This window comes from Ixodes scapularis, unplaced genomic scaffold, assembly GCF_016920785.2.
Source record: "Ixodes scapularis isolate PalLabHiFi unplaced genomic scaffold, ASM1692078v2 PGA_scaffold12__126_contigs__length_90152505, whole genome shotgun sequence".
Taxonomy (NCBI): Eukaryota; Metazoa; Arthropoda; class Arachnida; order Ixodida; family Ixodidae; genus Ixodes; species Ixodes scapularis.
The window spans coordinates 63,057,622-63,084,638 of NW_024609838.1; the positions used below are offsets into that span (position 1 = coordinate 63,057,622).

The window sequence follows — 27,017 nt, forward strand, 5'->3', positions numbered from 1 at the left end:
TGTATACACCGTGGCACGCAGGGCCGTACCCAGAAAAACATTTCGGGGGGGGTTTTCGGGGACAACGGCGGCCATTTTCTCTTATTTTCGCCTATGAATCATGTGCATCGGTGGCATATAATGGAGAGTTATAGCAAACCTAAGAACCGGTCCCGGTTTGGTACCCGGTAGCCGACCGGTGCCACTGCACGTGCGCAGAGGTGGAGATTAAAATTGGCTGGCTGCAAGTGCACCGACCAGGGCCGTACCCAGAAAAAAATTTCGGGGGGGGGGGTCAGAACCCCCTAACCCCCCCCCCCTGGTTACGGCCCTGGTGGCACGTATCCAGGAGAAAGACCCATGGTGCCCGGGCTCCCCCCGAAATCTTCCATTTTGCTGGGACCTCCTCTCCACCCTCCCCCTTATACAGAATTTAGTCATGGGTGGGCGCCCCCCGAAACAAAATCCTGGCTATGTGCCTGCACCCTGCAATGGCTTAAATGTCGGCTAAATATTGCTTTGCGGCGCTTTTGGAATATGTGCCTAATAACATGCCTACCCTAACCGATCTGTACCCACGCACAATAATCTCCATAATACCTCACCCCCTTCCTCCTCATGCCTTCCACATCTGTCAGTTGGAAGAGCTGGACCGCCCCACCCCGGGAAGCACAACTGACATGGCCCCAATTAGTGTCACACATTCTCAACGTCGCAGGGACCATGCTGCCCCCCTCACTACCAGCATCTTTTTGACCGCTAATGATCGAGATGCAGATAATGCGGACGAAGCATCATTGTAAATAAAATTTGTCTCCCTCTCCCTCCTAGCTGTTAGCCAAACGTCTCCAATTAGATAAAAGTAATTGGTTTTTCGGCTAAATGGATACAGGCTCCAGCATGCTAGACTTCCTCACACCTGGACTAACCATAAGGGCTGCATGTGACCCCCCCCCCCCCCCCCCCCTTCCCGAGGTCACGTGACCCTTCCTCCTCCGAGGTCATGTGACCCCCCCCTCCCCCAGGGTCACCTGACCCCCCCCCCCCGAGGTCACGTGACCCCCTCCCCCAAGGTCACGTGACCCCCACCTCCCCGAGGTCACGTGACTACCCCCCCCCCCCCCGAGACCCCCCCTTGAGGTCACATGACCCCCCCCAAGGTCACGTAACCCTCCCCTGGAGGAGATTCAAGAATGAGGGGAGGAGGAGGATAAGGAGGGAGGAGGGGTATAGCTTCCGCTCACTACTTCCCTCCTCCTCCTCAAGAGCTGCGCTCTAATTCGGCGTTACACGGCTTTCATTTTTTAACTCGAGATTAAAGAAAGAATATTTTATATGGCAAGATTTGTAAATTCACTCAATTAGGTATGATTGGCTGTCTCTATGGGATTCATTTTATATCAGATCCGTCGTTTACTTGCCATCCCATGACATCAGACCTTCTGAGGTCACAGTTCATAAATATTTTATAGTTAAACATACCTTAATATAAATGAACAAGTAGAACAACCTTCACGATTTTAGCAGGGTTTTCGTCTAAGCATATAATGCAGTGAAAGGTGTGGGAAAACTTTTCATTATTCAAATTGAAAGTATTTGGCGAAAACTTTTCGCTTCAAACTCAAAATCCACTTTTGCATATGACTATAACTTAGAATCAACTGTTCTTCAAAATTGTCATCGGCCTACATCAGTTAATGTTTTTGTTTATTTTTGACCTTGAAACGACTGAGGACACGGATGATCGCATAATTACCTCACGGGATATACTCGGAAGCAGGCCTGAACGTAGCGGGTCAAACAGTTTCGAAAGAATATACAGGAAAGGAGACAAAGTGAGGCCTTCTGGTGCTCAACGAGAATGTACGACGACCACTGCGGCGTCTCTGTCGAAAAAGCCATCTGTGGTTCCACAACAAAGTGTCCAACCATTGGGGTGTTTCTTGAGGCTATCAACGAAAAAGGATATTTCATTTGAACCTGCCTTCGTGTTTACTCGAGCGGCTCTGAAGAAAACAAATAAGTGAAACAAGCGCCGGCTTTCTGCACACTGTGGGGACGGCTTCCTTGAAAACTAATAGGAAAGAGGAGACGGTGACCCGCTGGGTGTAAAAATGACAGCACAGACTTATCCTACAAAGGCGAAGGGAGAGGGGGGTGCAGACACAGCCCAGACGGAACACTCAGAGACATATTGCACGAGCACCGACACCCGCAGATGGTCCCCACATGAGAAGAGTGAGACAAAGTCGGTGAAACGGACATTGTTTGCCGCCCCTACCACCGCGGGTGCTGCTTCCTTTACCTCCCGGTTTCGTGCTGACTCGGTTCTCAGTCGTGTGCTAAACCAGACAATTTCTTGTTTGTGTAATGCGTGGAGTTACAGTTACAGTTACCCAATACAAAATAAACAGTCTTACAGTTACAAGTTACCAGCAGTAAAAAGTAACTCGTTACCAAAAAGTAGCTCTAGTTACCAGTAACGCATTACTAGTAACTAGTTACTGCCCAAGACTGCTTGTCATGCACAATCTGGATACGAGTGCTTCGCTCTTACCAGCGCTTTGGTCATATAAAAAGCGGCCTTTGAAGCGTCATCTTCGATGTCGCTCATCAAAAGCATTGGCTTATCAATTATTGCAAATAAATTGTGCACATCAAAATGCTGAAATGGCGAATCACGCAAAAAAAAGAAACACCCTTTGGGTTTAAATTTTTCTAATTTCTCAGTTTACCTTTCTTCTTACTGCATAGTGTAACAAATAAAATAATATTGTTTTGGTTTGTGATTTCTTAAGTCCAATTTTTGTACTGTGACGCGAAAGTAACGGCGTTACTCTTTTTGCAGTAACTGTAACATTTTAGTTTTTGAAGCCGGTGACTGTCACCGTAACAGTGTTACTTTTCCCCCCTAGGTAACTGTAACTGTAACACTGTTACTTTTTGCTGTTAACGTGCCCACGACTGATGACTAGGTTTAATTTTTTTTGTTATGCTCTGGTAGTAAACACCGGGCTATGGGGACAAGTTCAAATAAAGTACCCCTTATAGTTTGATCTCCTGCCCATCGTATTATCGGGCACCGAACAATGGTTCTGAGCACTGCGACACTTTGCGCACCATACTGCTCGACATTTAGAGTCTTTACCCAATAGGAGACTTTGCTATTTTTCACGACTTAAATTTTCCAAACATTGACTGGGTTCATCTTACCACGAGCAGCTCGAATGCTGCACGAGAGTTTTTCAATAACTGTTTGAATTTTAACCTCACCCCAGTTGTTGAACAACCCACCCGTGGCGACAATATTCTTGACCGTACCCCTACAAGCACACCAGAAATAATAAAAACTGTCAACTGTGTTGCTGGCTTAAGTGACCACGGCAACTTTATCATCGAGTTATCTATCCCTGTGCCGACGCTGAGCCCAACTGTTCAAACAATTCGTGAGCTATAACAAAGGTGATTACTACGTCACCATAAATCGGAACGTGTCATCGTTCTATCAGTCGTATGTCGGAAACCTTCGTTCAAGATCGGTGGAAGAAAACTGGTCACTATTTAAAAACAAACTTAATATTTTAACTGAACAATTTGTTCCGAATGTTATTGTACACAGCGACGGGCATAACCCCTGGTACAATATAAAACTTTGCAATCATTATAAATAACAAAAAGAAGCGCATGTATAGAAGAGCTAAGAAAGCAAATAATAACAAAGTCCGTGGCAAATATTTTTCAAATCTCAAATCTTGCACAGAGCGTAAGGTTGACGAAAAAAAAGTTATTTTCTTTGGGCCTGCCAAGAATTCTGCAAAGTAACCCCCAGAAGTTCTGGAAGGTATTTTCACCCAGAGATACTACTGACTCTATCCGACTAAAGAATGAAAATGTAGATGCCGTGTCTGAGCCACATTGCGCTACAGCTTTGAACAAATATTTCTCTTTCATACTATCAAACGAAAGCGTTGATTATATACCTATATAGTTTGCCTTGCTCTGGTTTTGAGCCCATGGCCCCCATTGACACTAACATTTCTGCTTCCAGAATACTTTGACCTATAGGTTTAAAACTCTCATCATCTTGTAGTCCAGACAATATTAGCCCCAAAATTCTTAGCAACACCAAAGTAATATCTAGTGAATTCCTCACATTCATATTTTCTTAGTCATTACAGCAGTATTGCCTATACTCCGTTTCACCTTCAGTCCGAGCGCAGCGGACGCTAGGAGCTATCCCAGCCAATCCAGCGTTGAGAGAGTGTCATGTGACCTTGAGCTCCCTGCGTTGCTCTGGCCAACTGAAAGGTCACACGACTTTCTCCCGAAGCTGGATCGGCTGGGATAGCTCGTGGCATCCAGTGTGCTCGGACTGAAGGTGGAACGGCGTATACCATTGGACTGGAAGCTGGGGAAGGTCATCCCGGTCTTTAAAAGCGGTGATCGTGTGCTGGCCTCAAACTATCATTCCATATCATATTTAGAAGCCAATCATATTTTTTACAATCATCAACATGAATTTCGTAGGGGTTTTTCATGCGAGACGCAACTGTTTGAACTCAAACACAAGTTAGTCACTAACCTTGACTCGCAGGGCCAAACAGGTGCTGTATTCCTCGACCTCTCGAAGGCATTCGACAGAGTTCCCCATCGTCATCTAATTTCAAAACTTTCCATCCTGGGTATCGACCCTTTGGTCCTTTCTTGGATTCGTGGCTTTCTCTTTTCTCGCACTCTGGCTAACAACCATATATCAGATTTTACTAACGTTATATGTAGGGTTCCACAGGGGGCATCACTAGGTTCACTACTGTTTCTTATTTTTATTAAAGACTTATCAATTGTAGGCTTTGTCTCTTTGCTTACGATTGTGTCCTATATCGCAAAATTACTTTGTCTGATGACCATTTGAATCTTCCGAGTGACCTTGACCTGATTCATGCCTGGTATTTCAAATGACTTATGTCATTAAACATGCCAAAATGTAAAGTACTTCGCTTTACTTGGAAACATATAACACCATATTTTTCGTATTCCATTGGCTCTAGACTAATCATCTCTGCCTGCCTCCATCTATAAATATCTTGGTGCAACACATTGAAACAGACTCAGCAGAGGCTTTGCGCACTCTCGGGTACATCAAAAGAAATCTGAAGGTGCCACCATCTCATCTCCAGAAAATGGCATATGAGACTTACGTTGGACCAAAGTTAGAATATGCAGCAGCAATTCGGAATGCTCATCAAATTTATCCCATTAACCATCTTGAGTCAGTTCAAAATCGCACAGCCAGGTTGATTCTCAATGATCATTACCGAAGAACTAATGTCTCTGCACTGAAATTCCAGCTGTATAAGTCGCGCCATAAGATATCATGCTTAACCCCCATTTCATAAAATTTTCTATTATAATCCAATGCTTCATAACTCACTCCTACTTCCTCCTAGAAGAGCATCGTCGCGACTAAACCACCCCCCCATATCACATATATCTCGGATCACAAACTACTTCAACCAATCAGAGAGGGAGAGAAAATAAACTTTTATTCTGAGCATTTCAACACGGTGGTCTGTGCCGGATGGAAGGGCTTCCCTCTTCACGAGGTCCTATATGCTGCCTTGTCTGCCTGGCCCGTGTTGACCAATTGAAGCTGATTCTCCAGGGCAGGGCTGGACAGCAAGTTCATCACTCTACAGGGGGAAGGGTGGGGGTAGTGGGTGGTCTTGATTGAATCTACACTCGCCTATTTTGTGACGGAGGGTTCCTATCTCTTGGCACACTGGGCAGTTCCCACTGTATTGAGTGGGGAACATATGCGACTGAGTAAAAGGGGGTGGGGGAAGGACCCTGACTGACTTTGCCTATACGCTACCTGTTCCTCCAGCGTTAACTTAGGATGCGGGGCTGGCAGTCTTCGCCTTTCCTTGCAGTAGAGTGCAACTACTATTTCCTTTTAGGTCACCATGGGTTGGTCCTGCACCTCTTCCATGGCTGTGGCCCGGTAAGTCAGCGCGCAGGCCTGCTAGCTGGTGAGCAAGTTTATTGCCCTCTACCACGGAGTGGGCAGGTACCCATTCAAATTCTATGGGCTCCTTTGGGGGTCTATTGTTTTTGAGCACCTGAAGGCTTTTCAGGACACCGAGCCCGACTGGAAGCTCCGGAATGCTTGGTGCGAGTCGGTGATTACCCTGGTTCTGCCCGGCAATAGGCGACCCTGTCTTGTTCCGCAATGCTTCGATTACTCTTTTAGCTAGTGTATTTATGTACCAGTTTTATTTCACACACACTTGTTCTCACTGTTTATATTACTCACCAGCCCTGTCGGTGTAAGCCACCTGTCTGTTTATATGTTGATGTTTTGTATTTTTCATGTACTTCTTCCCCCCCCCCCCCCCCCCCCCCCCCCCCCCCGCTCCTTATGTAATGCCCCTGTTGGGACATTTGAAGTTACAATAAGAATGATAATAATAATAATAAAAAAAAACTGCCAGCAACATTGGAAGAGTTTAGGAGCGGGGGTGGGGCCAACAAGTTTGAATTCCTGTGCCGACGCAACTTCACACATAACTTGAGCACAATATATCACATTTCCACTCGATCTGATCGGCATTCCTAATCAGTTTTATTTTCATATGTTCAGTGACAATGCAAGCCAGTTTTAAATACTCTATTTTTATAATATTACTTTTTCGTACTTCTCAATGCAACATTTTCATGGCTGTTCCCCAGATCACGAGAGCCGCGCACAAGTAGCGAGCCTCAGTTTGGGCATCTAGGACGTAGTACGTAGCTGTTGTGCGTCTCGTACGCACTGCAAAATCTGCGTAAAACGATCCAAAACTTCTTTCAGCAAGCGCTGCGACCCAAGGGGGTATCGGAGGTCGAGCGTGTTAGCGTACCGCAACTCGTACGGCGAAAGGTCCCACTGCCAGGGATCCCCACCCCCACCCGATTCGATCTGTTGTGAGGCACAGACCCCAGGCTAGCAGTCGTACTGTAGTGGCTAAATTTTCTCATCTACAGCCTGAAACGGTGTCGCCAAAACCTAGACAGGCCGATCGCACGCTATTTAAAATAGTGAGCGCCTTATTTTCTTCCGCTGAGCCCAAAATGACGACAGGGCATGCGATTGAAAGACCAGCGGATAGGCGGGCTACCACTCTTGCCTTCGAATCGTTCGGGAGTCGGGCACCTGCATTTGCACCATGATTGAAGAAACAGAAAGAAGCGACGTCAAATCACATTGACACAGAATCACTCCAAGCTTCCTTGCTTGTGCCCTTCAGCTCTGTGCGCCGTCAGCCGTATCAACGGTAATCAAAATTAACAACGCCTGCCGCGCGCGTTCCGCTGCTCATACAAACAACAACAAACAATCAGGGTATTTTGCTGCAGAAAGTTGATTCCGCCAGTTTTAGCGAAATGCGGAGCTCAATCCCCGCTCAACCGACGTTATTCAAGGTATTGAATTTGGCGTAAGGATAGTGTGTTTGGGGTATGCGAAAAAGACTACGGTATTGACTATGGCGTACGCCGAAACGACTACGGTATTGATTTTGGCGTACGCCATAACCACTACCGTAGTCGAAGCGGAGGGGTAGTGAGATCGGCGTCCTACACCGGCTGAAACGAACCCGCTCCACGCTGCGAGTGGGCACGCGTGGGCACGATTGCCGTGAAACGAACTCGCTATTAATTAATTTTGTGCCCAGCGTGACCGCAGATCTGTTTGGCGATTGGTGCGCATGACATGTCACCAGGGTGTAAGATAGACAGGTGGGGAAACGAGAGCCAAATGAGTGACCGCATTGTATCCCCCTCGGTTTTCTTTTTTTCTGTGGCGCCATCTATGTGGAGCACCGCGAACTCTCACTCCGGGTGGGCGACCGATGGCGACCGGCTAAACTGACGGAGATGTTTTTTTGTGGATTTTTAATGAAAGACTGTCGTTCTCCCATAAAGTTCCACGCAAATCCGATTCCGATTTTTTTCCTCTTGCCGCAGCGCCATCTGTCGCAAGTTGGGGGTATCCGCAAGCAGTCGAGTACACAATCCGGTCACGGCGCTGCGGTAGGCTTCTATGGGCCGTTGAATGGTTGATTGTAAGAGGATTCCTTGCAGGCTTGCGCGCGCTCCGTCCGGTAGGTTTTATCAGATCGAAGGCTAGACGAAGGCTAGCTACGGTCACGTGATGTGGTGAGAGTAAAGAGAAAATGAGAAAGAGGCGAGGCGTCAAGGGAGCATGGCTTGTGGAGGCTACGCGGCTGACGTCATGCCCTCTCCTAGCATAGAGTTATTATAATGTACGCTAGAGGTTCAACTGGCGCTAGTGTCTATGCGACTTCCGTGACGCAAATTGAAGCAGACAGCAACCAGTCTACTTTTCCAGTCTTCCTGTGTATTCCTATGGGAAAGCGCGCGTGCATTTTGTCTCTTCGCCGGAAAATAGCACGGAACACTTTGGTTATTTGGGTCGTACCGAATAGTATGTACCTTGATTAACACTGTAAAAGTGTAATTGCTTTAGTTAGCGCATTTTTCTTCATCAGTGACCGATGTTTAACTTCGCTACATTTCAGTCCCAAACGTGTGTTCCGCAGCAGGTGTGTAGAAACAGCGACGATTTGAAGCAAAATTACAATTGAAAGGAATGTAGAGTGTGTTCAAGGCTAGCCAGCAATCCGGTGACGCTTATATATTGATAATATGCCAGTCCTGTCACTATATAAAAATTACCCCGTCGTGCATGAGCAGATAAAAACATTCAAAACGTAGAGAATAAAGTGCGGGGGCTATAAAAGTTGTCTCTTTGTATTGTTTTCTCTGCCGGGCAGCTTTTATCGGGCACTTGTTCTCAAAGATTTCGAGCGTGCGAGTGATATTTTGAACGTAGAACAAGCAGCTTCGCTCAGAGCAGAAAGAATAAAACGGCACTTACTTATTTAAAATAGGAATAGATTACGTGGCCTTCAATTAATTTTGATCGTATATGCACGTGTAGTTACTGATCCGGTGTTACTGCGTAGTTCTTGCCGTCTTTCTTAATTTCCAGATGTTCTTCGTTCATATCCCCCACGCTGAAAAGCGCCGACGTCGTGTTCGCGCTAACAGTGTCCGACAGTGCACATAAATACACGTACGAAGCTGTTTTAGCACCGTTTTTAATGCGATGAATTTGAAAGACAAACACCATAACTGACCAATTATTTCGTCGGCTTGACTGAGAAATGTTCCAAGCTACCCAGTACATATGAATTATTCGGGATATTTGCTCTTATGATCGAGCGCAGAGAGAAAATGCACTCACTTTTTCCCATAGAAATGCATTACCGGAAGTCAATTTTCGACTGGTTGCTGTCTGCTTCAATTTGCGTCAGCATACTAGCGCCACTTGAACCTCTAGCGTACATTATAATAACTCTATGTCTCCTACCCTTCTATTCTCTTTTCTGCAAGTGCGCCGCCATCTTGAATTGACGTCACTTCCAGTATGGGCGAAAACATTGTTTTGCCTTTGCCACGCCAATAGAAGGCATTTAGGATAAAAGCGTAACCGTCACACTTTCTCGTTTTGCCTCCCCTTTATTTTTTGACTGTTTGCAGGTTGAAACGTTGGATTATTTTTTCGTCGCCCATACTAGTGCCACTAAATAAGCTACGCTTATTTAGTGGCATAGCGTAGGCATAGGCATAAATAAGCGCAGCTCATTTAGTGGCTCTAGCCCATACCAGATACACCTACTAGGTGGCTAGGGGAAAGAGTACACAGAAAAGGTCGCACTTAGGGGTGTCGCGAACTTTTGTCGAACCAGATTTTTTCGGTCGAACTTTCGGGGTTCGACGAACCTTCGAACTTTTCACCAAATTCGACCGGTTCGACTTTGTGGACAGTGTGGCCAGACCTTGATACAAGCATGTCTAGGTTTGGCAATTTTTTTTTTATGCAAAGGGTTATTTTATATTGTGAACAACTGCAATTAAAAGAAACTAATTCTAATCAAAGAAAAAGTTAATAACTTAATTTTTAGTACTGTATTAAATGAAATAGCCAATCAGCGCTGCACTTAACTCATCTCTTAGCCATTATCATCCAATCCGAAGCCAACTGGCCAGCCTGTCGCGCATGCGCACACAAGTCGAACCTCAATAGAAGGTCGTCGAACTTTCCACTAAAAGTTCGAAAAAGTCTAACCTGGTCGAACTCGAACCGCGGCCGGTTCGCGACACCCCTACTAGGGGTTTCGCGAACTTTTGTCGAACCAGATTTTTTGGTCGAACTTTCGGGGTTCGCCTGGGTCGAACCGGTTCGACGAACCTTCAAACTTTTCACCAGATTCGACCGGTTCGACTTTGTGGTAGACCTGTGCGCCGCCGCGCCGCGCCGCCGCCGCCGCCTGTTTTGCTTTCGCCGCCCTGCGCCGCCGCCGGAATCCCCAGAGCCAGCACGCCGCCGCCGCCGCCGCCGCACAATAAATCCGGCGCGCCGCCGGCGTCGCCACTTTTTTTTTTTTTAGGGGGGGGGGGAGGTAATGGTGTTTTTTTTTTTTTTTTCTGCTTCTATATGAGTTTTACCTACTATATTATGCATATCAAAAATTAATAGAATCTTTTTGCCTTTCATTTTTACTCCTGTAAATACATCAATAAGTGTAAAAGTTCCATAAAAAACGGAGACACAGAACGATAAAAAAAAACGGACAAAACAACAAGTCTCAAACACCGTTTGCAGTTTATTTGAACAACGAACGTTGTTACATATACCTCAAAACCCTCACCACCAAAAAGGAAACACCTCCCCTTCACTAGGTCACCGAGAGCCGGACACTCAGACAGAACCCATATGATTCATGATTCAGACATATCTAAATGATTCACACCAACCAGCCACCCTGATGACCTCTCTTGAGGGCTGACCAGCCACATCCGATAACAGGCAACTCCAGCTCCAGCACAGCCCTTACGATTCTTAGAAAACACAAAAAACGCTTCATATCACTGTGCAATGCCAAGGACGGTGTGCTTACTCAATTACCAGAGGTCAAAATACGCATGGTCTCCCTCAGAACTCTCCTACCATTGCTGATTGTTGGGTGAGTTGGTATTGTGCGTGAGAAAACATGATCGCGCTTAAAGATAGAGGAAGAACACCACAGAGCGTTTACTTTCAACTGATTTAATCCAAGCGCCTCAGCGTAGATACACACTACGTCACCGCACCACATCGCAACCAATCCGTGGCCCCGCCGCGGACCGCAAATACACTATCTCTTTTTCTGGAAAGTCATTTGAAACCACGCATGACTGCAGGTGCAAACCATTATTTGCTTCATCCACTGTTCTCGCTAGGCACAAAGATAAGACTGTTAGAGAGATAATTGAGGCGGACGCCATCAATAATTCCGGCACGTGTTCTGCACGTGTTTTTTTTTTTTGGCACCCCTGAGGACTACCCCTAAAAGGAGGTTAACCTTTCTAATTTGTGCTGAGCTTTAAAAAGTGAAAGCCGTTTACAACTCCCTGTAACACCGAATTAGAGCGCAGCTCTTGAGGAGGAGGAGGGAAGGGTACTGGGGGTGAAGTGACCTGGGGGGGTCACGTGACCTTGGGGGTCACGTGACCTTGGGGGGTCACGTGACGATGCCGATGATGTCATCAGTGACGTCACTGATGACGTCATCCGTGATGTTGACGATGACGATGCGGATGCCGGTGACGTCATCAGTGACGTCACTGATGACGTCATCAGTGATGATGACGATGACGATGCGGATGCCGCTGAGGTCATCAGTGACGTCACTGATGACGTCATCAGTGACGATGACGATGCGGACTCTGATGACGATGACGATGCGGATGTCGATGACGTCATCAGTGGCGTCACTGATGACGTAATCCGCGATGGTGACGATGCGGATGCCGGTGACGTCATCAGTGACGTAGCTCATGACGTCATCAGTGATGATGACGATGACGATGCCGGTGAGGTCATCAGTGACGTCACTGATGACGTCATCAGTGATGATGACGATGTGGATGCCGGTGACGTCATCAGTGACGATGACGTCATCGGGGAGGTCACGTGACCCTGGGGGGTGGTCACGTGACCTCGGGGGGGGGGGGGTCACGTGACCTCGGGGGTCACGTGACTTTGGGTGTCACGTGACCTTGGGGGTCACGTGACCCTGGGGGAGAGGTCACGTGACCTCTGGGGGTCACGTGACCTTGGGGTGACCTTGGGGGCCACGTGACCTTGGGATGACCTTGGGGGGTCGCGTGACCTTGGGGTGACCTTGGTTACGCCGACGCCGACGCCAACGGCGACGCCGACGCCGCTCAAGCCGGGAACGGGCCCCTAAGAGCTGCGCTCTAAAACTAAATTTACACCGAACCTCTCTGCCACTGATATAAAGTTATGAGAGATTCCCAAGGTAGTAAGGCCACACACAACATTCCTTACAACTGGTTTTTTCCACAGGAGCCGGATTAAACGTACGTTCCTTACACCTTGAGCACAACTGTAACAATCCCATCCTGGTGTAATTGTTCAAATGGTTGTGAACGAAAATTGAGCTTGGCAGGAGGTGTTGTCAGTTTTTATCTAGAAATTCCTGACAGGAGTGGAGCAACAGCCCATTGTCAATCAAAAACTCTGAGCAATTGATTGAAATATTGAATCCGGATCATGGGAGAAGGTGCGATGTGACAACTGTAGACATCAAGGACTTATGTTACTCCATGGATAAGTCGGAGCTGTTAATAAGGGTCAGGAGGTGGTGTGATGATAATCTAGTGAAGTTGCAGTCTGCCAATGGGAATGATGCAGATAGTTTTACAGCATTCTGGAGTTTCATTTAGAGTCCACTGCCGTAGACTTTGATGGTTCTCTTTTTATTCAAAAACAGGGTGTGTGTATCGGGTCGTGAATTGCTCCAGTGTTGTCCGAAATTTTTTTGAAAACTAGACTTATGTACACGTTGACACGGTTGTGCGGTCCTTGTCGATTGGACCGCACAACCCTGCCATCGCAACAGTCGAATTAAGTACTTATATAGCTACTGTTGCACACAGGGGTGGATTTAAAGGGACACTGACACCTCCCAAAAATTTTTTGTAATTTTTTGCCAGGCGCTTCATTATGGTGTCGGAGGAATACCCAATTAATATTTTGCAACAGAGTAGCGTATTTTTTTAATAAAGCCAAAAGACGCAACTGCTCGAAACCGAAACCGAAACCCGACGGAGGTCGGAGAAGTGGAGAGAAGAGAGTGAGTGGCGGAAGTCACGTGGCTACACCCGACCGTGTGTTTTTTTTTTTTTTTTTGTTTTTGTTTTTTTCCCCTTTTTTCCGTAGCAGACGACATGCGGCGTACGGGAACTGTTCGCCGTGGGATTCTTTTGCAGTTATGTATGTTCCGCTCGTTGTTCTGTACTCCAAGATGGGTCGTTTTGTACATTGAGGAGTTGGAGATGAGTAGTGAGTGCCCGTGGTGAATTTTGATCGGCTCCGAAAAGAATACACCCAAGATGTTGCGTGAAGAGCTGGCTCACATGTCCTGCGTCCGAAACAGAAGTGGCATTGTGCGACAGAGTTTCCGATAGATCAACGGGATCGGGACCAATGGCTGGCTGCAATTCCTGTAGACCATTTACGGGCGCCTCGGAGAGCGGACGCTACCTGATTTATATGCTCCCTCCCTGCATTTTGTGAAAAGTGATTACATTGAGATCTCGGGTGTCAAAAAGGAAATCCCATACCATTTAATTCAGCTACGTGTCGTCCACAACATTTGTTTCTTGTTTTTTTTTTTTGGGTTTCTTCAGTAATAATTGTAAAAAAAGAAAAGAAATTCAAACATCAAAAAATATTTTGGAAAAAAAAAAAAGTTTTACGGGGGATTGAATCCGGGCCTACTGCGTGTGAAGTGGACGTCTTTCCCACTGAGCTACTGGGGCGCATCGAAACTGGGGGATCTCTTTCCTTAGTAACAATTCAGCCCATAAACTGTAAGTTGGAAAGTTTGCTGCCGATTTCCCTGTAGCAAAAGCCCTCCCGGGTCGAAGTCGGGATGCACCACGCATTGGCGACATTCTCACCTAGTAAAGAAATCGTACGCGTGCATATTCAACTCGAAGTAGACACGTCGCGCTTGACGTTTGCGCGAGCGATGTCTTCAGCCACAAGAAGGGAGCGACGGCTCGGCGACGTCTTCGTGCAAATCGGCTTGGTGGTCGGGCTTGTCGTACGGGATGAATACCAATTCTTTTGATCAGTCCCAAATTTCTCTTTTAAAGGCAGACAAAACTCGCGGGTACCGCGAACGACAGTTCGTCGTCCGCTGCCATCGCCGTCCCTGCCAGTCCCACGATACGCGAAACGACGCACGCACAGAATGCTTCCGGTTGTCTGTGGAACTTTTTTTTCAATCAACGTATTTGCAGCTTTTTAGAAGCCACAAAAAATGGGTTTCATATTTTTTTCTATTTTTAATATTGAGTGTGTGCCTTCAGTGACCCACGACTTCGATTAAATTTGGTGGTCGCATCGATACCTTAGAAAACGGCCCGTGACCGCGGAAAAGAGAGTGAGCGAGACTCGAACCGGCCAGTTCTTGATCGGCGGTTTTCGGGCGGAAAGAAACCGAATTTCGATCCGCAAATTCTGTTCTAGGTAGTTGAGCTCTCATATGTCACGTACAACTAAAAACTTCAGCGAGCATAAATACCCTGTCAGTGTCCCTTTAAAGGGGGGTCCGGATGTCCTGACCCCCCTCTAGATTTCTGCATGTGTAAAATTTAGGGCGTTAAACGAGGGAGAGGGGGTTTGTAAACATATGGTACGCTGACCAATACCTGACCCCCCCCCCCCCCCCCCCCCCCCGGTCAGGAAATTCCTGCATCCGCCCCTGGTTCCACACGGTAAAGGGCCTGTGCTGGATGTACGGCAAGGAATCAGCCAAGCCTCTGTTGGCAGCTGAGAATTGTCTTTTGAAAATAGTTAAGAGTGGTGTAATTGCGTCTGCGATGGATAACGCTTGTGAAAAATCCCGTATGTTTTGGGTTGGTGAGGCAGTTGAGTTGCAAAAGATTCGTCGTTTGGAAGCGGGCCATCACCATGATGTAAATGTTTAGTTGTGCTCAAGGTGCTGAAGGTTTAATCAGGCTCCTGTGGAAGAACCGGTTGTGAAGAATGTTGTGTTTGTGCCTTAGTACCATGGAATCTCTCATAACTTTATATCAGTGGCGAATAGGTTCGGTGTAAATTTAGTTTTCAAAGCTCAGCACAAATGAGAAAGGTCAACCCCCTTTCTGGTGGTCTTCAGGGGCGCCAGAAAAAAACATAAGAACCCAGATGAAACTTCTCAGGCAGGAGTGGTGTACGGGACCCTCTCATTTCGTCGAAACTCGTTTTGTGGAATTAAGTATCGCAGACAACATTTCATGGGCACACGTTTCACGGACACACGTTTTGTCGACACGGAATTGCACGCTGTAGGGACATCTCGTCACGCGTGTATCAAATTAGTAAGGGTTCTGATGGAGTTGCCTGTTATCGCATATATGGCTGGTCAGTCATCAAGCGGGGTCGTCTGGGTGGCAGGTTGGTGTAACCATGAATCATTTGGATCTGCCTGAATGTCCGGCTTTTAGTGACCAACACTCTAAAAAAAAAGGGTGTATTCTTACACCCTTTGTCCCATATAAGACACCCCAAAACTTCTGACGTCGATCGTCGATCTGACGGTACTAACTTTCACGAGAGGCTTGATAGCCGTGTGGTACAACTTATTAAAATAGCTAATGTACGTTTTATTGACTACAAAAAAAAATAATAATAATCGGAGTTTCCTTGGCCCTGCTGCAAAACATCAGTGTTTTTTTTCGGTGGTCTTTGGTACGTACTTTAGCTATTTAATCAGTTATATCGCTCCGTTATCAAGCCCCTTGTAAAATGTGTGGCCGTCTGTGCGCTGTGCGTCAAACTGTATGGTGATACCCATTTTTTTAAAGAGTACTTTTTTGGTAGTGAGGGCCTTGACGTATATATAAGAGCGTTCCTTGTTCAAAGAAACTATACCAGTTTTTTCAAGAGAAAAAGAAAGTTTTGAGCGTTTATTTATTTATTTATTAAAGTACCTTCAGGGCCCGAAGGCATTACAGAGGGGGAGAGCACATACATGAAACAAAGATGTTCGTATACGCGACGCAAAGTCTTACGAGATTTGGTTGTCGGAGAAAAAAGCGATGATTTTGGCGCTGGAACGTGTACGTCTTGATAACATATATATAGTAGAATCCAGCTACATATATCTTAATTCTCCACATAAAGGTGGAAATTAGTTCTTCACCAGCTCGCCTGTGTTTTTAAAGTGTTATAACGGAATGAACGGTTTTGTAGACCGCAAAACGATTTAATGAAAACTTTGTGAAATAATTTGATACAAAAGAGCTATATTCGCGTCCGTTTTCAGGCTTCTTTCAAACGAATTTTATTTTGATCCACACGCCTGGCTTGTTCCTGTCACATCGTGTTTCTAGGGGTCCTCCTTTCTCGTTTCCACGCCGGGATCCAGCATCGGGGGTCGAAGTCGAGCCCTCATCCGGTCGAGTCGGGGAGGCTCTCCTTACGGGTCTTTGCCGCCAGCGTATTTGCTTACACTCCCGAGCTCAAAATCCTTGCACCCTCGCACATTTTGTTAATGTTGTCATGATCCTCTGTTATGCGTCTAGCCATCGTGGAGGGCGGCGTCGGCGTGATGCGCTTGTAATCGGAAGATCTGCCGCGGTGCAAGGCGAGTTGATTGAAATCGACGTCAATCGCTGCAGGTTTCTCGTAAAAAAAAAAAAAAATATCTATCGTGCGGCAGCTTGGCGGCAATCCGGTGTGCCTTGCGGGGTAAGCCCGGAAATGGTGTAGGTTTGATTGTTCACGTTGGTGATGAAAAGCCCGTGGAAAAGCAGGCCAAGTTTCAAAGAAGGAACGCAGTTCGTGTACCATACCCTGTCCCTGAATGGAGCTGGTCGATGTTTTGCATCGTAGGAACGCTTCATGCCGTGAAGGTAAGCGAGGTTCGCGTTTGCAGCGTCTCAGTTCGCGCGGACGTCGCCGACCTCGTCGGGAAGCGGGGAAAATTCCATTGGTCGACGTGGGACAAAGTTGAACAGGAGTTCGAACGCTGATGCCTGGAGTCCGGCGTACGGCTGCTGGTTCACTTGAAAGCTGGTTGCCTGGAGATAATCGCTCCAATGGTCGATGTCGCCGTTGACGTTCTTTCGCGCAGACATGGAAGGATTTTTCCTTTGGCGCGTTCGACAAAGCCGTTAGCTTCGGGAGCGTAAAGTACTGTTAGGGATGCTCTGAATGTGCCTGTCGGCGAAGTAACGCGAAGCCGAACGAGAGGTCAGGACCCTGTCGTTGTCGGTGATGGCGGCTTGCGGCGTATCGAATGAGAGTACGAGTTCTATAAATCGAAGGACGTGCTCTGTCGACTTGTTAGGCACGGGGCGTGTGACAAGCGCGTGGTGAGGCGGAACGCGGTGATAAAATACCTGTTGCCGTCGGTCCTCGTCTTCCGGAGGATTTTGCGGCGCTGCTGCCAGCAGGCGACATATATTAGGAAGTTTTCGTAGATCGTTTTCGCCGTCCCGCAAGGCCCTCCGCAACCCGCTACGATAGCGGGAACTCCACAGTCAAGGCTATCGGCGCGCAGGCGCAATAGCAACTTCTTCGTTGCGGAACGCTTAGCGGAGGGGGCAGCGCGGTCTACGAAAACTCCCTATTCTCTTATGGCGAATTCGCGTGGTTCTTTCTGCGCGCTCTCGAGCGCTCTTTCCAGAGCGCGCGAAATCGGGTGGTTGAGAGTGCTGTGGCCCGATCGGGTGGTTCATTCCGAGGGCGCCTCTCCCCTTTAGAGCGCTCTCTGGCTCTCCGTCTGTAGCCGTCGGAGTGCGGAGCGGCGCAGGCGTCACGTGGCAGCTGGACGGTGATCACGTGGTTCTGTTGACGATGGCCGGCAGTGGTTTGTGATGGTGTGCGGGGTCCGGCATGACGGTGATTGATGTGTGGTTCTACAAAGTGCTTGTGCGTTCGACGGTGCGAGGATTACAATGGACGGGACGACATCCGTTTGCGACCGTAACAGGAAAAGCCGACGTGTGAAGTGTTCCCAGTGCTTTCAGAAGATCGTTCATCTCACGGCGGTGAATCCGCTAAGCCTAACCGACGATGAAACAGCTCGTAGAGCTCGCCGCGGTTTTACAGGATTTTGTAGTCGCTTCAAGAAATTTTTGAGGTCTGGTAAAAGTGCGTTCAAAGGTTTGTGTTGTAAAATAAAGGGAGAGCCGAATATAATGCACCGTAATTTGTGTCACATTGCGATGCTTGCACGATATTTCGCCGTGAGAAAAATGCGGTTTGTTAACCATTTTATATTCGCGTGCTCAGTCGTACGCATGACCGCTATCGCAGCGCGTTCACTGTCGAAAACGCGATGAGTTGACAACTGTTTCAAAGCGTTGGCTTTCCTTCCGTTCTGCAAAAATCAATTCGCATACTGTTTTCTTTTCTTACATGTCTATGCGTAAAACAATTTACGTAAAAACCGTTATTTCATCACGTTGCAAGCGTAAATCTTGCTCAATCTTCCACTGTACGCTGTAAGATTGTGTTATTTTTAATGTATTACCCATGTCAAGAAATTTTAATACCGTGACTGGTCTGAGAATGTCGGAGCGCTTTGAAGCCAGCAGTTGTGATCGGCTGAAAAGGATCCCGAGTAGATCTGGCGGCGAGGGGGGACGCTCTGCTGAATCGAGGTCAGAGCAGAGAGGCGACCACCCGAATTCACCATTACAAACGAGAATAAACAAGACGCCGAAGTACCTGATTCTTCTAACGGACGCACTCTTCACAGCGACAGTGTGACCTCTCCTGAAAAAAAAAAATAAATAAAAAAAATTGGCTTGCTCTTTATGTTTATACAGCCTTGATGGAGATGCGCCTCAACGGGTAATCGGTCTCTTTGCTGTTGATGAGAAATTTAGCCAGTGCGGTACAACCGCTAACCTGGGATTTTTAACGTGCATCACGCAGTAGTGATCACACGAACGCGTGCCGGTACGAAACTCATCCAGATCGAAACGGGCGGGGGCGGCGGGGATCGAGCCCAGGAGGTTCCCAGCGCAAGCTTTCGCTCCACGCTCCGAGCTGAGACGCGTTAGCCCACTCGGCCACTTCCTCCCCAAAATAAAATAAAAAAGTGTGTTCCTTTTTATGGTATTTGCAACTCCTTTCTCCCTTTCTCTCCCCCTCACTCTCTAATTTACACCCCCCCCCCCCCTCCCCTCCCTCTTCCGCGCCACGCCGCCGCCGATCCGTTGATCCCCGCGCCGTCAACACGCCGCCGCCGGAGGTACAAACACGGGCGCGCCGCCGCCGGCGATTTCTGACCGGCGCACAGGTCTACTCGAAGGAAAAATCCATCAATGTAACCCTGTTTGGCAGTCAATGTTTTCTAGTGGACCGCTGACTGTGCCTGACTGTACTTCAAGCATGTCTGATTGGCGAACAAGTACTCTGACCGACAGTCAAACTCCAGTCAGACTCCGCTTGTCGGCTTTCTGATGGTTTCCTGGTGGCAGTCGGCCGCCGCGAAATCGCGAAATGCCATCAGGATGTCTTGGTGGTGATTCTGACTGTACATCGATTGTCTCTGACTGTACGTCAAAAAGCTTTGACGTGCAGACAGACGTACGGTCAAAGGACGTAAAGTTCGTTCGGATACCACTATTTCGTCAAATCTATGAATACGAAAAGTAATCTATGCACGAGAAAACGATTTCGGGACGTGAGCCCATAAAACCGCTGACGTTAGAGATATGACACGCAACCGACCGACAACCTTGATCAGAAGCCCGCCGAAGCGCTATGGAAGCGCCCATAGAGGCTTCGCCGAGCTTTCATGAACGATCGCTCTCGACTCGTTTTGTTTGCCCGCTTGCTCCAACGTGTCGATCCTGCCCGGGCCCCGGGCTCTACACTGTCTTATGTTTTAGTAGAATTTCTACTCGACAAGACCCAGCCTGTTGTGAGTTCCGACGATGTAAGGGACTTTAGCGGTGCAGTTGAAGACGACAAGGTGTACCAGGTCTACGGGGCCGGTGACGCGCGAACAAAAGGATCGTTCTACGACGCGAAAGTACTCTACATGGCAGGTGAGTAGAACTGAAGTACGGCGAGTGATGTACGAGTGCTTTGCATAACATGCAGACGGCTTAACTGCATTTGCAGCCGAAGCATCTCGTATAAAACGAATAGTCAAATAGAGTTTCCAAAGCGGTGGCATAGCATAATTCTCCACATGCCGCAAGATGGTCTCCACCTGTCTCTTGGAAGAGCAAACGAAGGATACGTCATCCGCAAAGGCTAAAACGCGGACATTCTCGTTTCCTAGTTGTAGTCCCGTGATAGTTTGGTCTTCATTGATCGCGCGACATAGTGGCTCAAGCTGCAGCGCGAAGAGAATTGGCGAAAGGGGGCATCCCTGACGGACCGACCTCCCTATGCGGATGGGCGCTCCCCTGTCTCCGTTGATGAGTAGGCGTGTGCTGATGTCGCGGTAGCAGAGGGCTATCCACCCCCGCAGCTCCTCCCCCACACCGAAGTGTTTGAGCGCTGCATGGAGAAATTTATGAGACACCCTGTCAAACGCTTGACGCAGGTCCAGCTGAATCACAGCGAGAGGCTCGTGACCCACAGCGGTCGCCTCGCAGACGGAGCGCATGGCGTGCAGGTTCCGCGCTATCGATCGGCCACGGATCCCGTAGCTCTGATGGGGCCCTATGACGGATCTAAGCCCAGTGTCGAGTCGTCTTGCCAGTATCTTGGCTAGAATCTTGTAGTCACAGCAAAGTAGGCTGATCGGGCGGAAGTCAGTGACCTCAGCTACAGGACTTGTCTTTGACTTCTTCGGTATCAGTACAGTAAAACTTTCCCTCATGGACGGGGGGAGCAGCTTGCGTTTCTTTATGTCCTCGAACACCTGAACCAGGATTGGGCAGAGCGCATCCGAGAAGATCTTATAAAACTCTGCTCCAATGCCGTCCGGGCCGGGCGCCTTGTTGCGTGACAGTCTTTTTATAGCTTGCTTGACTTCTGACAGTCGAATTGGACAGTTCATAAGGTCACTTGCTTCTTCGGGCACGGTCGGCGACTCATGTAAAATTGACTCGAAGGCGGTCTCGTCCAGGTTTTCCTCCTGAAACAACCTCCCGAAAGCCTCCTCAAACGCGCCCGCAATTTCTTGCTGCGATGTTGCTACGCCCCTCTCGCCACGCACTTCCCTTAAGGTGTTTTCTCTCACCCTCTGTCTCTCATGTGTGCGGAAGATCTTGCAAGGCTGTATTTCCCCCTCAAGAGCCTGCACTCTGCTCCTGACTTGAGCTCCCCTGTAGCGCTCTTCGAGTATACCGAGCAGCTGTTCTTTGCAGTTCTTTATGTCGTCCGCAAACGTTCCAGGGTTTTGCTCCTCCTCCTCTAGAAGCATCCGCAGGGTCTTGGCCAGGTGGATTCGAGTCTCACGTGCCTCAGCAGCCCTGCGACGGCCAAACGCGCAGGCCGACTCCCGGAGACTTGCCTTAAAACTCTCCCAGGTGACCGCATCTACGCCGCTCTCGACCAGCCTCTCCAGAGCACACCTCGTTTTCCCGACGAACTCCTCGCTCTCCAGGACGCTGGCGTTCATCTTCCATGTTGTGTTGCGTCGCGCTCGCTCGGCCACCGGCGCGCCTGCTCGTAGAACTGTGGCGACGAAGCCGTGGTCCGAGAAGGGCACGATTTTCGCGTCATAGGATTGAACCCCGTCGGATAGCTCACTTGATACATATACTCTGTCCAGCCTGGCCTGGGATGCACCCTGCCATCTGGTAAAGCGCGGAGAGAAACTGTCGAGCACCTGAGTCACGTCCACAAGATCGAAGTCGCGCACAGCGTCGCGAAGCGTATTGGCGCCCACATCGATTCTGGGGACCGTTGATCCGCGCACTCGGTCGCGGCCATTCAGCACACAGTTGAAGTCTCCCCCGACGACGAGCGTCGCGGGGGTCTCGAGCTGTGTACGGAGTCCAATGAAAAAATCCTTTCGCTCTGATGGGTTGCTAGGAGCATACACGGATATTAGCCGCGTTAGTTCATTCCCGATCAAGACGTCAACCAGCGCGAAACGTCCATCGGCGCAGAGTTCAGGATGAGCAATCCGGACGCCGGTACTTTTCCTGATTAGGACGGCGGTGCCTCCGGCGCGGTTCAGGTCCGAGGTTAGCGTGTGTACACACCAAAAGATGTGCCCGAAGAATTGGACGAAACTCTTTGCCTTCTCTGCCGAGCAGATTTTCGTCTCTTGTAAAAGGATTATGTCTGCGTGCTCTTCGTTCAGAAGATCCATTAAAAACCGCTTCCTCTTTCGTGCTGTTACGCCTACACAGTTGAAAGTGGCTATTTTAATGTTGTTCATTAGGTTGGCTTATTTAGTTATAGAGACGTCTATAGTCGGTTACAAGTCAAGAAGGTAGGAGAAGCTCCTCCCACAAGCGTGATGCGCCCGTTTCAAATTTCTCCGCAGTCGAAAGAAGAGTTCGCTGGAAACGCTCCTTGTTCCGCTTCAATGGATTCCAACTTGTCTCCGATCCCACTTTTTAAGAAAGCGACCTTTGTATTCATCGGGGAGGGAACCGAGCCCCTGAAAGCAGCCTTTGTATCCATCGGGGGGGGAAGCTAATCCCCGAAAGTCGTATTTGTTTCCGTCGGTGGGGGAGAACTCTAATCTCCCTCTCGTGGCTTCCACAATGCTAAGTCAAAGACGAAAGATAAAGCAGATATGTACAGAAAGGCAAGAACCTCCTCGCGCGTTGGCCGCGACGTCACGGAAACGGTGGGACGCTATTGGATGCGGAGGTGGCGGAGGGATATCTGATTCCCTTTGAGGGGCATTTGCCGCTACCTTCTTAACCTGTAACCGACTATAGGGGACCAAGAGATAAGCGATGATAAGAGAAGCGGAAGGGAGAAAAAAGGAAGAAAAGACCGTGAAGAGGCGCAGTCTTGTACACGTTACTAAAAAAAAGTAATCGATTACAATTACTATTACTCTTGGCTAAAAAGTATTCGATTAGATTACTTGATTACTCGACGGCAAAAGTAATTGGACATTACTTAAAGAAGTAATCGTTACTTTTCAGATTACTTTATTGTGTAAAGACACATCTTTAGCGCTCATAACAATGTACTACTTCCAACCTATATTTCACATTTGCACAAGTATTGAAGAAGAAAAACTGGCTGCCTCTTCGTGGTCGTTGCACCTTCACAATGCGGACACAAGCATAGAATTCGTTTGAAGACGTTTAATGATATGGGCGTTCGCCAGTGTGTGTGTATGGGGGGGGGGGGGGGGGGGGAAGCAGAGGGGGTTCTAGATCTTGTTAAGCTTGACCAAGGGTTGTCGCTCAAAGTTTGCGTCGCTCATTTTATTATTTACATGTGGATGAGCTCGCATGTTATACAAAAGAACAGCAGCTCCAGGATTTGAAACGGATCATGTGTAGTATCCATTAGCGGAAGAGATCGCCCCGACCACTTCTCAACTCGAAACATTGCTTGTCACAAAAACCACGTAGGGGAAATGGGGAAATATTTGAACTGCCTTTGTTATATTTTGCATCCGCTTTAGGCATTCTTCGGTTCTGGTACCCCTACGGGCTGCGCGTAGGTACCCTAAGCAGGATATTTTTATTTTTCTATTTCTCTGTGTGTGTGCGTAAGGGGGCTAGTTTGAACGAAGGACTCACATAGCTACATTCTGCTTCCCACTCCCAGTCCCAGCTCAAAAAAACAACAAAAGAAAACGGACATTTTACAGAAACTGTACATAGAAAGAGATTAACCTCGTTTCCTACAGCTCCGCAAAAATCTTTCTTTTTTCCCTTCGAAAAAAAAGAAGCAAATTTTATTTTTGTCATTTCATTAAAAAAAAGGCGTGTGCCGGGTGGGTGGGGGGGGGGGAGGGGGGTCCCGTGGACAAATTGTAATGGTTACAAGTAATTTTATTACTTTAAAAAGTAATCAGATTACTCTTGTGATTACTGTCTAATAAATGTAATCAACTGATTACAAAATTACTCTAAAAAGTAATCGATTACAAGTAATTTGATTACTTGTAATGCGTACGGTACAAGTCTGGAAGAGGGGAACGACGGCGAGGCCGCCCAAGGGGAAGGGAAAATTATTCTCACCGACCGAGAAGGGGGCTAATCCTTCCCGTGCAGCGGCGGGTAGTCCAGGGATTACACATTCACTGCCCGGGGGCGCAGAGCTGGGATGGCCGCCTGCTCGTTCTTTCTAGTACGCGATTTGTGGCGCGTGACCTTGGTGGTGCCCTTGGCGACTTCCTCCTCGCTCGTCTGAGAAGACCGCACCGGAGCGGCTGCGTCCGCTGGCATGTCGCTCGGCGATGCTTGCCTCTCCGACGCGCTTTCGTTGTTGGAGTCGTTAGAGCCCCTTGCGCGTTTCCCTTGTTTCACGGTGTTTGACGCTTTAGGGTTGTCTACCTTTGCTGGAACCTGCGGCAGCGAAGTTGCGTTCTTGGAGGTGGACGCAACGTCCGTCACCTTGTCCTTTCCCTCGGGTCCTGCCTCCTCCTCGTTACCCCCCTCGGCCGGTGTTACCGCCTCCATCGAGTTGGCGGCAGGTTCGCTTTCACCCACCTCACCGTCGTCCAGAAGGTCGCTGTTTTGAAGCGTGTCCGCATGTCGCCTGGTTTTGGCGGCGTTGGTGGGCACACATTCAGACTCCAGGTGACCATAACCTCGGCAATGGCGGCACCAAGGCGCCCGGCATTGTTTGCGCATATGCCCCAGCTTGCTGCAGCGGAGGCACATCGGAGGTCGGCCTGGGACAGATATTAGAACGGGGTACCCGGCCACTTTTCCCTGGTGTGGTAGCTCATCCTTTGCAGTTCCTTCCTTCATGGTGATTGTCACTGCCCTTGCCGAGGTTTCGACTTCGTAAGTTCCACTTGGGGACTTCCACTTCTCCCTGGTGATTCGTGTTACGTTTCCATATTCCGCGAATGCTGCGCACACTTCTCCATCGGTCACGTACGTCGGTAGCCAGTTGACCCGGACGACGGCCTCCTTGACATTGGGGTCAATGACCACGCACTTTTTTCCTTTCACAGTGACTTCTTTCAGGGCCACGAGGCCTTCCTTTGCATCAGCGGAGTCCAGCGTGCATATCCACACGTGGTTGAACTGAAAAGCTCCCAGCCCAACCACGTGCTTCATGCCGACGGTTCCCTCGAGTGCTTCAGCAAAATCCTGCGTCCGGTAGGGCCTACCTTGAGGGTTCCTCCACAGTATGGAAAAAGGCTGCCAACTCGGTAGCATCCAAGCTCTCACCCTGGCAGTGCAGACATCTCTCCTTTTTCAACCGTGCCTACGTATGCAACGCTGTCATATACCCAGCCGTTCTCTACAGGGCACAGGCCGTATGCTGCCCTGGAGTGACGGCCAAGAGGATACACAGAAGCTGGGCCGTCTTTGTCTGGAAGTCATCCATGGAACGGACACGGCGGGAGAACCTCTTCCTACACCAGGAGGGCGGAGGTCTTGGCCTGGTAAACATCGTGCTCAAGCTACATGTACAGCGTTTTCTCCTCTTCCGGGACGCAAAGGACCCCGTTCTCCTGAGTGCGCTACACCACCTCGGCTTCCCTCACCTGGGAAGATGGATGGTGACCACCAGTGGCCGCACAGCGAAGGCAGCCGCATTGCGCTTTTACAGCGAAATAGCGGCCTCCATCGAGTTCTTCCTGGCTCGGTTCTCCTGGGACTATTTGGCGACCGTCGGCAAAAGAAAACTCTACTGGGACACAATTTCTGTGACCTTTCCATCGCCTTTGTATAGGCCGCCGTCAGTACCCGACGGCACAGCAGGACCTTTCAAGCTCGTGCGCCGTCTCCCTGTCTCTGCGGCCAGCAAGGACTTTTTTGTGCGCATGCATCTGGAGGTGCTTCCAGTCAAAACATGGCTGCACCGGAGGGGGATTTTTGTGCCCTGGTCGCTCAACTGCGACCTCTGCGGTGCCACCGAGACCATCCAACACGTCCTCGTCGAGTGCTCGAACGCCTACCTGTTCTGGGACAAGATGAGGACGATTTTCAACCTAAGAACAGCTTTCGACGTAGAGTGGGTTAACCTCAAGTATCTGGCTCTAGGCGGCAGGGAGACGGCAGAGGTGACCTATGTAGCAATGGTGAGGGTGTTGGTGTTGGTGCTACTAGGACTGCACGCCATCTGGCAATCGCGCACTGCGATGGTGCAATGCCACATAGACGCACGCCCAACCTGGGACTACTTCGTGGCCAAGCTGGACTGGGTGATATCACTGATTGACAGGGGGACAAGCACAGCGACCGACGAGTGGCGGTGCGTGGAAAGACAGCTGGAGGCCGGGGGTATCCGCCGTAGGCACCGGCCTCAGCGTGGTGGGGTTTGGCGGCTACCTCGCGAGAGCCAGTGCGGGGAAGCTGAGTGAGGGGCGCGCTGCGCAGGGGCGCCCTGTTGTGTTGTAAATACGTCATGCCCATGCCCATATAACGTATCTTTCCTCTGTTTTGCTCGGGCCAGTGACGGTCAAGTTCGTTCTGCTTTGTAAGTCTATCTGTTCAACTGTTGTGCAAACCACCTGCGAGTGGAAATCATCTGTAAATAATATGTAAATAAATGTGTTTTTAAGGGAAAAAAAAAAAAAAAAAAGGTGGCATAGCATAACGGTTAGGGTGCCCGATATGGGAGCAAGTGGTCGCGGGTTCGATGCGCGCTTGTCCTGCATTTTTTTTTTCGAACATTTTGTTTTATCGAGGCATTTGGCGATATTTATGAGTGCGTATAGCTTTACTTTTATATAAATGCTGCCCTTGTTGATGAAATTCCCTTGGCAGTGGCAGTCAGACGTCATCTGATGGACCATCAGATGACGTCTGAT

At 48.8% G+C, this 27,017-nt stretch overlaps 1 protein-coding gene across 1 annotated transcript; it reads right to left on the reverse strand.

Annotated features, from left to right (window-relative positions):
• Window positions 1–24,315: 24,315 nt before the first annotated feature.
• Window positions 24,316–25,416, reverse strand: LOC115327317. The gene has a single exon (XM_040220038.1). The coding sequence runs from the start codon at window positions 25,414–25,416 to the stop codon at window positions 24,316–24,318; it is 1,101 nt and encodes a 366-aa protein (XP_040075972.1).
• Window positions 25,417–27,017: the final 1,601 nt, after the last annotated feature.

What these genes read in the sequence shown, in the direction of transcription:
- LOC115327317 (XM_040220038.1), bottom strand. Translation starts at nt 25,416, where the DNA reads ATGCTACCGAGTTGGCAGCCTTTTTCCATACTGTGGAGGAACCCTCAA.